We start from the raw sequence: 14365 nt of genomic DNA, 5'->3' as shown, positions 1-14365 counted from the left end.
TTTTTTTTTTTTAGACTCTCCATTGCAAACGGTTCCTGGTGATGAAATCCCACGTGATAGGTGGAAAACAGATTTCTTTGGCAGTTGCTTTTGTCCCTCAGTATGGGTGGAAAAAACGGTTTCCTTGGTCATGACACCAAAACGTTGGCCGGAAGAGTCCTGTTGCTCCTCAGCTTCAGGGAACACATTCCAGTTCCAGACTGAGAGTCTGAGGAAGAGAATGTGCTTTCTTCCTACAGAGTGTGAGATGAACCAGAAAATAGAACTATCTTGAGCATCAGATGAAATACCACTTGGGCAGCCTGGGCTGAGGGTTCTCCCCTCTGTGGGAGAGGATTTGGCTTTGAAACATTCTTGTCTTTCTCAGCTTATCTGCAGTAGAAGAGTGGTGGATCAGGGAGCTTGAGATCATCGTTCTCAGAACAGCCATTTCAAATCTTCCTGTTCTTACGTGCTAATAGAAGAAAGGTGGAGTTCTAGCCCCTTCCACTCCCCACTCCCAGAAAGTAGCCATAGCTACCAGGAAAACCAGCGTGGAATAGTCTGGTGTCTTGAACACCACCTGTGCTTGAGATAAGCCTGGGCTGCAAGGCTTGGACCAGTAATTTGGGCTAAAGTGTACTTCTGACTTAAATTTTGTACAGGAGTCAACTGTCTAAAGCAATGCTTTTCAATAAAAATATGAGTCACGCAAGTAATTTAACATTTTATAGTAGTCACATTTGAAAGTAAAAGGGGGGCACCTGGGTGGCTCAGTCGGTTAAGGATCATCGGACTCTTGGTTTTGGCTCAGGCCATGATCTCAGGGTTGTAAGATGAAGCCCCACTTCGGGCTCCATGCTCAGTGCAGAGTCTGCTTGGAATTCTGTCCTCCTTCCTTTCACTCCCCCTCTGCTCTTCTCTCTGGGCTTGCTGTCTCTCTCTCTCTCTCTCTCTCTCAAAATAAATAAATAAAATCTCTAAAAAAATTTGGTAGAAGTGGCACTATAAAAAAGAGTAAAAGGAAATGTGAAATTAATTTCGAAGCTTAACTGAATATATTCAAAATACTATCATTTCAACATGTAATCAATATAAAAATTAATGAGATACTTTCACAGTAAGTCTTTGAAATCCAATGTATATTTTATAATTACAGCATACCCCAATTTGGATGAATCCTCAAGTTGCTCCTAACATACTTGAAAGTTTTCAATATGAAATAAGTACCAAAAAGATAATTTTCCTCTAATGTTCACATCCACATTGAGCAGACTGGTTCTTTCTTTAGAAGATTTGAGTTTGAAGCAAGATAAAGTGCAGTCCTCAAACAGCAGAATTTTATTTAATGGAAAAACATTTTCTCTTCCAATTTAATTTAAATGTAAATTAATTAAACATAAATAAAATAAAAAATTCAGTGTCTTAATCCCACAAGCCCCATTTCAAGTGCTCGGTGGCCACATGTATTAGTGGCTACGGTCTTGTACAACATGTGTCTACAGCTTCCTGAGTGGGTGCAAAGACTCCTACCATTTCCCTTGAAGCGAGCTCCTATCACCTATTCTGTATTTGGGTATAGAAAGGGTGGGGTACACACAGCTCACCCCCACTGACCTGCAGAGCCCCATCCCTCTCCTACCCTCCCTCCCTGTTTTCTCCTGTCACTCAGTGAGGCCTGCAGAAGGGGGTGGAGCTGGAGAAGGTAACGCCTCTCTGTCCTTGTGTTGCTTCACAGGTCCATCTCCCGTTTGCGGTGGTCGGCAGCACCGAAGAGGTGAAGATCGGCAACAAGATGGCAAAGGCCAGGCAGTACCCCTGGGGCGTGGTGCAGGGTAGGTGCACAGTACGGGGAAGGGAGCGTTCACGTTCAACCCCTGCGCCAGCTGCCCCCGTCCCTTCCCTCCCGCTGTGTTCGGGAAGGTGCTCAGCCGTGGGCAGGAGGAAGGGAGCAGCAGGGCTGTACACGTGGCAGTTGTGAAGCGAGGAAGCAAAACACGGTGACCAGGGAGAAGTGAGCGCAGGGCCCTAGTGCCAATGAGGCGGCCCCTCAAGAATGTTGGCTTGTGTGGCAAATTCAGTATCCATTCCTGCTAGAAAAGAGTTCTTCCCTAGCAGTTTCAACCACTTAGGTACCAGTTTCAGCAGCAAAATATAAGAAAGCTGCGAAAGTTTCTTGTAAATAAGAGGATACTTGTTTCTCCATTATCTCTGGAAAACTTGTCTTCCGATTAAATGTTATCTCAGTAAGTATCAATAATTATGAGGCTATCTGACCTATGTTTGGCACTGTGGGACATGACCACAGTCTCTGACCTAAAGAAGCTTCCCATATGTTGCTTTGTTGGGCAAGGACTCTGTTACCTGCCCTTGTGTGTTTTGAAGGAAGATGCCCAATATTACAGGTTAAGTAGGATCGCTACAGAAAATCCCTTCATTGGTTTAAGATCTATCAGTCCTCCTTTTCTTTTGTTCTGAATAAAGGCAATAAATCTGTGAGAAGTGAGAAGAAATTACACCATTGGGATCTCTAGGAAAATTTTAATTTTTATGAATCTTAGCTATTTCTCTACAATAAAACTGTTTTCATAGTGTTGATAAAATTGAAAGCAGTGGTATGTGAAAACTGCCTCGTACACTTCCAGGGGCACGGAGTAGTAGAACTAGAGCTGGCTTCGCGGCCGGGTGCACACTCCGCCGCGTCTACTCAGGAGGTCAGCGTGCTTCTCAAAGCCTTGCTTCTGCATCTGCAAGGCAGGAGTCACAATGCCTACTTGGCAGGATTATTCCGAAGGGTAAAGACCGTATTTGTAAGGTTCCTCCCGCGGTGCCCTGCCCTGAGCAGGCCCTCTGCCGTCACTGTTGTCATCAGCGTTACGGTCTGCGATGTCAGCAATTTGTCCTCATTGGGAATGTGAGGCGAATCCAGTAAAGGGTCTGCAGATGGCTTTGAGACTTCAGAGATTTCAGGAACAATGGTGACCACCTCTGGAAAGTGTCACTTCAGATTTTCAGGGACATCATTACTGATAGCCACTCCCACCTTCCCATCTCTTGCAGTTGAGAATGAAAACCATTGTGATTTCGTGAAACTTCGGGAGATGCTGATCCGCGTGAACATGGAAGATTTGCGAGAGCAGACTCACACCCGCCATTATGAGTTGTATCGGCGCTGTAAGCTCGAGGAGATGGGCTTCAAGGACACTGACCCTGACAGCAAGCCTTTCAGGTAGGAGGCCACCTAGCAGCCAGCTGTTCCCCAGATAGTGGCTCGAGTGGTGTGTTGGTACATCATGGAAATGCTTAGCGCATTGGGGCGCATGGGTGGCTCAGTTAGTTACGCACCCAACTCTTGCTTTGGGCTCAGGTCATGATCTCAGGGTTGTGAGATCGAGCTCCACGTGGGGCCCTGTGCTCAGTGGGGAGTCTGCTTCAGGATTCTCTCTCACCCTCTGTCCTTCCCCCGGCATGGGCACATGCACACAGTCTCTCTCGCAAATAAATAAATCTTTGAAGAAAAGAAATACTTGTTGGATGAAGACGTCGGTGACAGAGGGACCTGGTGGGGACAGTTAGTAGCGTAGTCGCTAGGCATCGTGACCACTTTATTGGCATTGTCTCAACTAACCAATGCGGTTGATGTCATTATCCTCCTCATTTTACAGGTCAGGATGCAAAGGCACTGAAAGTGTGAACAACTTACCCAGGGTCCTATAGTAGGAAGTGAAGCCCTACTCTGAGCCGCTCTCCTCACAGAGGCACAGAGCCCGGCCCAGGCATTTACGGAGCTGTGACCGCTCATGCCAGCGCACTGCGCTCCTGGCTGCCAGCCGGGTCTCCTTTCCCAAGGCTCTTAAAGCTCTCGGGGGCTCAGGATAATGCTAGCTACTAATGAGGAGGAAAGGGAATAACTTGTAGAAAAGTTCTTGTGTATTTTCTCACATCATCAATGGATAGAGATGAAGAGGCACAACGTGAAGGGGAGACTATCAAAATTAATGTAGAATTAGTGGCCTAGCAAAGCCCAGTTGCTGTCAGAACCTGGTGGTGGGGGAGGGTCGGCAGGGGCTGAGTGCCTTGGCCATGGACTGGGGAGATGAGGTGGGGCTCCCAGGCCACATTTGCCACCTCTGGGCTCAGGAGAGGGTTGCTCTGTCCCTCCTGGGCCCACACGGCATCTTGAGGGAGATTTCAGGTGAGGTGATGTGAGGTGTGTCTGGGCACGCATTAGGGGTCACGGTTGTTTGAAAAAGACTGTTTCCTCTTCTGCTGTCTGTTTTTGGCATTTAAAGCCGTTCCTGCAAGCCCAAGGTAAGTGCCCAGCAGGAGGCGGTATTGCTGGGCCGGTCTGGTGGGGCTTCTGCAAGGCCTGGCAGAGCAGGGTCCAGCTGACTGCTCTGGCCTCCCTGACTTCCGGGACTTTGGGAAGGTGGCAGATGTCATCCAGGCCTTCTGACTTGTAGACAATATGCTTTATTCACACATCTTCCACTCCCCATTTCGTTCCCTTTCTTCTGGCCTAAGGTTTCCTTTTTTTGTTTTGTTTTGTTTTTACATCTCACTGTAACCTCACTATAATCTCACTACATTTATTTTTTTATTGAGATATAATTAACATACAGTATTATATTAGTTTCGGATGTACAACATAGTGATTCAGTGATTCTATACAGTACTCAGAGCTCCCCGTGATAGGTGTAGTCACCACACAACATTAGTACAGGACCATTGCCTGTATTCCCTGGGCTGTACTTTTCGTCTCCGTGACTGATTGATTTTATAACTGGTACAAACTTGATCTGTTTCTGTTTTCCTTTATTTATATCCATCTTCCTTGTTCTTTGTATTTAAGAGTCTGGTTTTTGTTTGTTACTTTGTTCGTTTTTGTTTTTTAAAGATTTATTCACCTGAGAGAGAGAGCTGGGGGAGGGGCAAGGGAGGGGAGAGAGAATCTCAAGCAGACTCTGTACTGAGCGCAGAGCCCGACTTGGAACCCGATCCCGCAAACTGGGATCACGACCCGAGCCAAAACCAAGAGTCGGATGCTTAACCAACTAAGCCACCCAGGCGCCCCTATTCATCTGTTTTGTTTTTTAGATTCCACTTGTAAGTGAGATCATATGGTATTTGTCTTTCTCTGCCTGACTTACTTCACTTAGCATAACATCCTGTAGGTCCATCCCTCTTGTCACAAACAGCAAGATCTCATTCTTTTTTTACAGCTGGATAATACTCCATTGTGGACATATGCCACATTCTCTTTGTCCATCCACTTCTTGATGGACGCTAGGTTGTTGTAACTAATGGCTGTTGTAACTAATGTTCAATAAACGTAAGGTGCATATATCTTTTCAAATTAATATTTTTATTTTCTTTGGGCAAATATCCAGTAGTAGAATTGTTAGATTATATGGTATTTCTATTTTTAATTTTTTGAGGAACCTCCACACTTTTCCAGAGTGGCTGCATCAGTTTGCATTCCCAGCAACAGTGTGGGAGGGTTCCCTTTTCTCCACATCCCCACCAACACCTGTTATTTCTTGTCTTTTCGATACTAGCCATTTGGAAAGGTGTGAGGTGATATCTCATTGTGGTTTTGATTTGCATTTCCGTGAGGATGAGTGATGTTGAGCATCTTGTCATGTGTCTGTTGGCCGTGTGTATGTCTTCTTTGGAAAAATGTTCAAATCCTCTGCCCATTTTTTAATTGGATTTTTGGGGTGTTGAGTTGTGGAAATTCTTTATATAATTTGGATATTAACCCCTTACTAGCTACTTCATTTGCAAATATCTTCTGCCACTCAATAGGTTGCCTTTAATTTTGTTAATGGTTTCCTTGGCTTTGCAAAAGCTTTTTATTTTGATGTAGTCCCAGTAGTTTATTTTTGCTTTGGCTTCCCATGCCTGAGGAGACATATCCAGAAAGAAAAACAAAGCTGAAGGTATCACAATCCCAGATTTCAAGATATACCGCAAAGCTGTAGTAATTGAAGCAGTGTGATACTGGCATGAAAACAGACACATGGATCCAGTGGAACAGGATAGAGAGCCCAGAAATAAACTCACACTTAACATGGTCAGTCACTTTACAACAAAGGAGGCAGGAATACGCGATGGGAAAAGAGAGTCTCTTCACCAAATGGCGCTGGGAAAACTGGACAGCCACATGCAAAAGAATGAAACTGGACCGCTTTCTTACACCATATACAAAAATAAACTCAAAATGGATTAGAGGCCTAAATATGAAACCTGAACCCATGAACTCCTAGAAGAGACCACAGGCAGTTTCTCTGACATTGGCCGCAGCAACATTTTGTAGATATGTCTCCTCAGGCAAGGGAAACAAAAGCAAAAATAAAGTATTAGGGGACTGAGGTTTCCTTTTTGATAATGAAAAGGGGGGTATATATTATAAATATACATCCAAAGCCTTTACTCTTTTCCCTGTATGAAAAAATAAGTAGAGAGACGTAGACCTTCTGAAATACTTGCTATCATGTGAGTTACTGGGGACACTGGGAATGGTCTGTCCTCTTAGAAATCCACTCATTTAAACTCAGGGTGTCTGTCAGGTGCAAGCAACATCACCTGGAGCATCTAACCTGGCTTCGAATCAACTGTCTTGGCAAATAGGAAGGTGAAATAAGCATGGTTTTCCATTTCTTGAGAACCACTACTTTAAAAAGGGCTCAGACTTCACTTCTGAGGCATTTCCAGCATCCCCAGCACTTCCTACGAGCCTGGGACCACCCTGAAGGCAGGGGGGTGGGGTGCAGTGAGGGGACCCTGCATGAAAGATGACACAATTAAAGAAAAGCAAAAGCTGCAGCTGATTTGAGTGGCTTCCCAGAATTTCATCTTCAAAGTCCTCATTGCTGGATGCTCTTAGATTTTTTTCCATGTGAATTTTGGGTGAGCCGGGAGGGGTATAAGTATATTTTCAAAGCAGAGGATTTCTGTGTGGGTGTACAATGAAGTCCATCCTTCCCTTTGAGCACCCTGTGTCTACTTTTGTCCTCCAAGCTCCTCTTGTGTTTATAAAGCAGACAGTGGCCTCCACAGCCAAGGCTAGTAAGGGGCAGCCATCCCCCAAATACATTGTACAGTGTGAAACAAAAAGCAGGAGCTGAGTGAGCACAGTAACAGGCTGTGTTAAGGCCTTGGAATACATCGGAGGCTGTGAAGCTGAGGCCATCCGTGGTGGTGTCCTTGAACCTGCCTCAATTCAGAATTGTCCTGTGGCAGAATCTTTGTGTCTGTCTGCGTACATACCTACCCAGATGTCAGCTTGCTTTCTCCTGTGCACATCTTTCCCACTGCTGCACTACAGCCTTCAACCCAACCAGAGCAGCATGCTTTCTCTGGACCCCGGTCTCCCCTCCCCAGACTCAGCCGCTTCGTGGCTGGTGTTTGGAGATGAGGGGAGGGGCTGTAGGACCCAAGTAGGGCCTGGACCGATCTTGTTCCTGCTGCTTTCTTCCTGAGACACCATTGCCCTTTTCCCAACGGTCCCTGTCCAAACTGCCCATTCCTTATCCTAGAATACCACCTTCTCCTGACTCTGTCAGGTCACAAAAAGGGCTTAGTAACCACCGTTCTCTCAAGAGAGCACAAAGTTTTCAGGTCCATGAGACCCATTTGTTTGGGGGGAACACGTAGACCTCAGTTCACCAGCTGTGCAGTGCAGTGGGTAGAACTGTCTGAGCCTCTTCATGGTCTGACCTAGACAGGTGATTAAACACTAGTGTCCACGTTTCTTCATCTATGAAATGGGAGGCAGACAGTAACACCCACCTTACTGGGGTATCGTGCGGATTGATGTATTCTCGTGTGTACATTGCTTCATAAATACTGGTGACGTGTTATTCTCTGGCATGCCCTTCACCAGGTAGTTCTTGGGGAGAGAATTATGCTGTGTAAATTACCAGAATAAAGTATGAACTGAAGTACCTCTGCTCACTTCTCCTTCCCCTTGACTTCCACAAGTGAAACCTACCTGTGCCCAGGGCTGTTAAGAAAACAAGAGGGGCGCCTGGCTGGCTCAGTCGGAGGAGCGTGCAACTCCTAATCTCAGGGTTGTGAGTTCAAGCCCCACATTGGGTGTCGAGATTACTTAAAAATAAAATCTGAATTAAAAATGTGACAAAATGAGAAGATAGAATCTGTGGTTTCAATCCAGCTTAAAACCTCATGAAAAAATTGCCTATTTCTCACTGAGAAAAGGGTGTTAATAACTACAATTAAAAATTAAGTTGAAGGGATCTAAAAATTGCCAAAGACGTCATCCTGTTAGGTATTTGTGAGTGGATGACATAGAACCAGTTCCTCTTCAACTGGTTTTTCCCGACCGGAAGCATTAATGAGGGTTTTTGGTGTCTCCCATTTACAACTCAACTGGCAGAGGCTTCTGGGGACTATGACCCCGTGAATGTGTGGTTGTTCGAAGGCATTTCTCAGTATCTCACTGTAGGTGTGACTCCTTGGAGTAGGGTCTTAGGATTTCCTAAATGTTGCTTATCATTTCCAGTGTCAGAGTTCAAAGCCTGGTTCATATCCTAGGACGCAGTGATAGCACGAGTAGCATTTGTCGAGCCCACTTTCCTGTTCTAGCCCAGATGTCAAGGCTGTGGCTGCGTCTCCTGGCCGAGGCCACCTGGCCAGTCGCAGTGTTGCTTGATAGCCTTTTTCTAGGACGTGGGCTTTCTGACTTTGGGTGAAAACCTTCGCTATAAAATGTGTGCTCTGCATCATGACCCAGTATACAAACTTTGAAGTACACATGCTCTTACTGTTTGCCGTGCACTCGGGCATTTTCTTTCCTATTCTGTTAAACTTTTTCATTTAACGTATTGGTTAAGACGCTCGCTTGGGTCATGACCCATAGTTTGAAAATCTATCTCCAGAAACTGGAGCATAAGCTAGGTTGTGGCTGGAACTAGATAAGGCAGAGTCATCATGGGGGTTCTCACATTCTAGGTAGCATTACCTAAAGTACATTGTCTCTGTGGGTTACTTTAAAAAGTTTCCATAATTAAACAAATTTGGGGAGCTCTAAGTTAATAAACAGGTTCTTGTACGTGAGGACTTTAGAGCATTTAAGACAAGCAGTGGTTGGCAGATGAGTTACGTCAAATCACCCGGAAGCATTTTAAAAATGCAGATTATTTTGTCTTCGCCTGACATCCTGAATCAGCCCCTTTAAGAGTGGGGTTAGGAAACTGTTTAGAAAAGTCCACTGAGGGGCACCTGGGTGGCTCAGTTGTTAAGCATCTGCCTTCGGCTCAGGGCGTGATCCCAGCATTCTGGGATCGAGCCCCACATCAGACTCCTCTGCTGGGAGCCTGCTTCTTCCTCTCCCACTCCCCCTGCCTGTGTTCCCTCTCTCCCTCACTGGCTGTCTCTCTCGCCATCAAATAAATAAATAAAATCTTAAAAAAAAAAGGAAAAGTCCACTGAAACGCGCCCAGGTGATCCTGACATGCTGCCGGGCTGGGAGCCACTGTGCATGGTGACTCTCTGACTCTCGAACAGGAGACCTCGAAGGGCAGTCTCCCTGTACTCTCTTGCCTTGGGAACCCCTCTTTTGAAGATCTCGTGAAACCAGTGATCTCAGGAACATAGGTTGGGTAGTGTTTCTGTAAAAGGTGTTCCACTCCTTGTTAGAAAGAAGTGGGTGGTTATATTCATTATCATAAAATAAAGAAGTTTCCCTCAACATTTTGTACCAGGGACAGGTCATCTTCTGCCTTTGGCAGTTCTGATCTAAGTGAAGGTGATGAAGAGGTCATTAGAAACAAGCAAAATCAAATTCATGAATTAGTTCTGACAGTACATCTCTGTATCTCTCTGGCTATATATCTTACATTTGAAGTCCAAATACTGCTATTAATTAATATTACTGTCAACATCGGCCAGAATTGTTTTTGTTTCAAAAGATAGTATGAAAGTCTGGAAACTCAAAGTACTTGATTGCTCATTAACAGGTAGTGTTGACACTCTCGAGGGCAGAGTGCACAGGAGCGCGGTGGGGGGAGGGGGTGCAGAGCCAGAGGGAGAGAATCTTAAGCAGCCTCCACGCCCAGCGCAGAACCTGACACGGGGCTCGATGACCTGAGCCAAAGTCAAGAGTCCAGACACCCAATTGATTGAGCCACCCAGGCGCCCCCGGAGAACTTATTTTTAATCAACCAATGAAAGTGTTGATCACAGAATTATAAGCAAGCCTAATTAATACACTTTCTAATTGTTTATCTACATGCATTTGTGGTCGCACCGCCTCATGTCCTTTTTCTCCTTCTAAAATGACAAGTGTGGACGCAGGGAGTGGCTCTGTGCGGTGGCTGGGTCATCCACGGTGGTGTCCAGTTTGGAGTCAGTGCTGTGGGTGAATTCAGTCCAGGGTGAAGGTGGATAATCCTGCAGGCCCGTGTTACCGTAACAAGTCTTCTTCTAGGGAAACTGCAGGGGGGAAATAGAAATAGCACCGTACCCAATATCTGCACGTTTCTCTCTTTGTGTAGGTGTGGGTGTGGGGGTGTATTTTCTTAAGTTGTGATACCAAAAGCAATTTTTCTGTCAGTGTATTTGTTCTGACTTAGAGATAAAGCCGAGTCTGGCATTTAATTTAAAATACTGGGCTCAAAGTTCCGTAAAGAGTCAGGAGAAGGATGGGGTTTAAGATAAAAATAAAACTCCTGCCTGCTGTATTTACAGTTGGTAATATAACTTGAAAAGCAGCCGTTTTCTATAATATCTTTAGGTATACTATTGTCTCTTTCGATGGTTCACTGAATCCGTTTTCTGAATTGGGGGCTGGAGGGAGGTAAGTGGGTATGTCGAATGCTTTCCTCCCTTTACCCCCACGTAACTCCCAGCATCCTATCCCAGAAGGCAAGTGCTGTTGCAGCCACATCCTAGACAGAGAACACTGAGGCTTAGGGACTGTGCCCTTCCCAAGATCAGTCAGTAAGTTGCTGCGGCCAGAATCCAGACCCTGGTCTGTGTGGCTGTGGTGCCCTTGCATTCTCTCCCTACGCTGTGCTGCCTTCATTTCCTCAAACTCTCTTACTTGGTGTCTGCCTTGTTTGCTGATCTGTAAGATACGGGCCAGCCCAATGCACGCTCTCCCTGTGTGAAGACAGGCGGGATCAAGGTGGCCAGTGAGACATGCCTGTAGTGCTATGTCGTGCTTGTTGACTCATCTCCAGTTCTCGATGTGCTTGTCTTTCTGATCACTGCATAACCAAAGAGGAGATGGTGGTGCCACTGTATGTGTCCTTTAATATAGTAAGTGGCAGCCTCGTCTATTTTTTTGGCAGCAATGAGTAGAAATTATATGAGCTGAAATTTCCTGTTCAACCTGACAACACTGTCCTTGGTTTGTGGCTTTTGAATAGTCTTCAGGAGACCTACGAAGCGAAAAGAAATGAATTTCTGGGAGAACTTCAGAAGAAAGAAGAAGAAATGAGGCAAATGTTTGTGATGAGAGTGAAGGAGAAAGAAGCTGAACTTAAGGAGGCAGAGAAAGAGGTAAGCCGTCTGTCTTCCTTCAGGGCAGAGACAGAGAAGCCAGCTGTGTCATTAATCCGCCATATTGATGGACCTTCGTGCTCTCCTACGTACTTTCTACGTACGGCTTATTACGTGAGCAGCATACCAACGTGGTGAGGAAAGCAGGTCAGGTATGCTTATCTCCATTTTACAGATGATAAACCTGAGAGGCCTAGAGGTTAATTGATTTCTGTAGTCACATACCTAGTAAGCAGCAGAGCGGAAACTAAAACTAGACCTTAGGTCTCCAGCTGTGGCCCTATGTTCTCTGTAGCTCCATATTTCCTCAATTTACAAGGCTTGCAACATAAGATTTGGGATTCTGGGACCCTTATTATTATTTTAGTCAGTCAGCCAACTCGGTGAGCTAAACAGTGGAGGGGCCCTTCGGCACCACGTGGTTCGTGAGGGTCTCCACGTGCCGTGTCTGTAGGCGTGCTTCTTCCTTTGTGGACATGTACTCGCTGCTCCGGGATCCTTGTGACTCCACGTCATTGCCCGTGACCAGGCCAAATTAACTGCTTTCTAGAAGTTCACATGGATTTCTGCAATAGCACTTATCCCATTTAGACAGAGGGAGGGAGAGAGAATGATCTATTTGTCTCTGATGGTAGATAATGAGTATCTCAAGTGCTTGACCTCTAGCTGTGTACATTGCCAAATTGTCTACATAATTTCCACATCGTTCCCTTTTAATTTGTCTTTATAAAGACTACTGAAATGTAGTGGTTATTTAAATAGCTAAGCACTCAATATAGTTTTGCTGCAGAGAAAGGAAAGTTGAGCCTTATTTGTTGTTGGCTCTAAGTACAAAGTGGATGCTGGATAGAAATCTAAAATTATCTAGTAAGAGTTCTTTTCTTAATTCTTTCTGTCCTTCCTCCCTCTCTCCCTGCTTTTGTTTCTGCCTCGTGATAATTTTCTAACTTCAATTTGTCAAGAAATTTGCCAGAAATCTCCCAACAGATTCTTATTATTTGAATAGCCTATACTCTCTGTAGTCACTGTGTATGTCTGTAGGTAATTGTATATTATACATTTTGAAAAAGGACCAGAAATAAAGAACTACTCTTACTACTCAGGTAAATTGCTAATTAGGAGCATGGATAATTTTTTTCTTCTTTATGCTTCTGACAATGAATATGTATTTTATTATCAGTAAGAATGAACAGGATTCCCTTTGGCGCCAAGGCGTCCAAGTCTCAAAGGCACGTAGTAGGGCTCCAAGGGATGCTCTTTGCCAGCTCGGCCTGGCTCCCCTGGCAGCGCCAGACGGTGCATCCCTCACAGGACTAACACAGGTGCAGCAACATCATGGAGCATGTTTTGTTTTTGAGCAGATCCACATGACCTTCCGCAGTAACTTTCCACTCCTTTCACCAAGCTTGCCTCCTCTTCTCCTCCCAGCTCCACGAGAAGTTTGACCTCCTGAAGCGGACACACCAAGAAGAGAAGAAGAAAGTGGAAGACAAGAAGAAGGAGCTGGAGGAGGAGGTGAACAATTTCCAGAAGAAGAAAGCAGCCGCTCAGCTGCTACAGTCCCAGGCACAGCAGTCTGGGGCCCAGCAAACCAAGAAAGACAAGGATAAGAAAAAGTAAGCGGGTGTCCCCCCATGCTTCGGGGCCCTCTAACAATTTATTCCTCTTGCATGTTTCTACTTTTCCCATTTACAGACTGGAAACTGGTCTGTTACCAGAAAGATAAAAGCAAGTCTTTTCTCTACAGTGCAGGGAAGATGATACAGGTTTTTAAAGTATTTGTAAAGGGTACACAAACATTAAGTTCTAAAACTTGACCACACGACCAAGCAATCAGGGCTGGAGGAACCTGCCGTCTCCAGTGGCGTCTTCTGCACCAACACTAGGACTCTGGAGAAGACAGTCTGTTTCTCTTCACTACTCTCTGGAGACAATCCTCATGACTCTTGATGAAGGGCATCCTAAAATGATGATTGTTAAAATTTTTCTCTTCTGTGTTGCGAGGCTTGATAAGCCAGTCACGGAAAGTCTTGTTTCCAAAATGGAAGATTGGGACAAACTGCTAGAGTCCCCTAGTTTTCCCCTAAATTCAACAAGATGGTGAATCGTTTCATTGTGGAAATGGGATCAAAGGACCCTTCCCATTAAGACACCCCCACCCATCCTCAAAGCACACAAAAGAATATTCTAAGATACGGCCTTGATTTAATGTGCCAAAGGGTCAGATTCTGCTCTTAACTTGGTCACTTCCTATAATAACTGCAGAAGCGGCCGCCGGGCCAGCCTTGAACTTCTCTCATGATTTCAAGTTCTGCATCAGATCACCTTAATGACTAGAGAATGCAGGTCTAGGACAATCGCTGCTGGGTTAACGGGAAGCACAGTGGTCAGTACGATAGCTTCTAGGAACAGCCTTGTGGCGGCGGGAGGGCAGACCCGCAGGCGCTCCCCTCCCGCGTCTGGTCAGCGCACAGGGCTCTCGGGGCAGCCAGACGGCAGCTCAGAGCGCGCTGCGGGACTCTTACTCTTTACCCTTAGGTGCCAGGGTTCTAGGGGAAAAGCTGACAATTCAGTAAACGGTAAAGCTGTTGACAGTCGAATAGGCAAAGAACTCAGTCTTGCAAAGGAGAGAGATAGGAGTGGATCTGCACGGCCGCTGAGACCCGGCGCGGGGCGTGAGCACAGCGGCGGGTTCTCTGGTTCTCCGTGAGCGCGCGCTCGCCCCTCCCCGGTCTCCTTACGTTGCCTGTGGCAGGAATCACAAGGACTACTGCAGTGACGCACGAGAGTTTCACATTATACAGACTTTGACTTTCCAAGCTCTGAGGCAGCAGGAAACTTGTCAAGAGAGCAACGA

General features: G+C 45.7%; 1 protein-coding gene across 11 annotated transcripts in view; it reads left to right on the top strand.

The window, feature by feature from the left end:
• SEPTIN11 (septin 11) overlaps positions 1-14365 on the top strand; it is a 92971-nt gene that overhangs the window by 65873 nt on the left and 12733 nt on the right. For all 11 annotated transcript variants that reach the window (XR_015725437.1, XR_015725438.1, XM_045790102.2 and 8 more), the window contains exons 6-9: positions 1718-1814; positions 3040-3208; positions 11376-11508; positions 12937-13124. Coding sequence is in view for 9 of the 11 variants with exons in the window: in XM_045790102.2 (XP_045646058.1) it covers positions 1718-1814; positions 3040-3208; positions 11376-11508; positions 12937-13124 (587 nt within the window). In the remaining 2 variants the exon portion in view is untranslated. The remainder of the gene's footprint in view (positions 1-1717; positions 1815-3039; positions 3209-11375; positions 11509-12936; positions 13125-14365) is intronic.

The sequence above is a fragment of the Ursus americanus genome, chromosome 8, assembly GCF_024610735.1.
Source record: "Ursus americanus isolate L20-20 chromosome 8, mUrsAme1.1.p, whole genome shotgun sequence".
In the NCBI taxonomy this organism is placed as follows: Eukaryota; Metazoa; Chordata; class Mammalia; order Carnivora; family Ursidae; genus Ursus; species Ursus americanus.
This window is presented reverse-complemented; position numbering and strand designations above follow the sequence as displayed.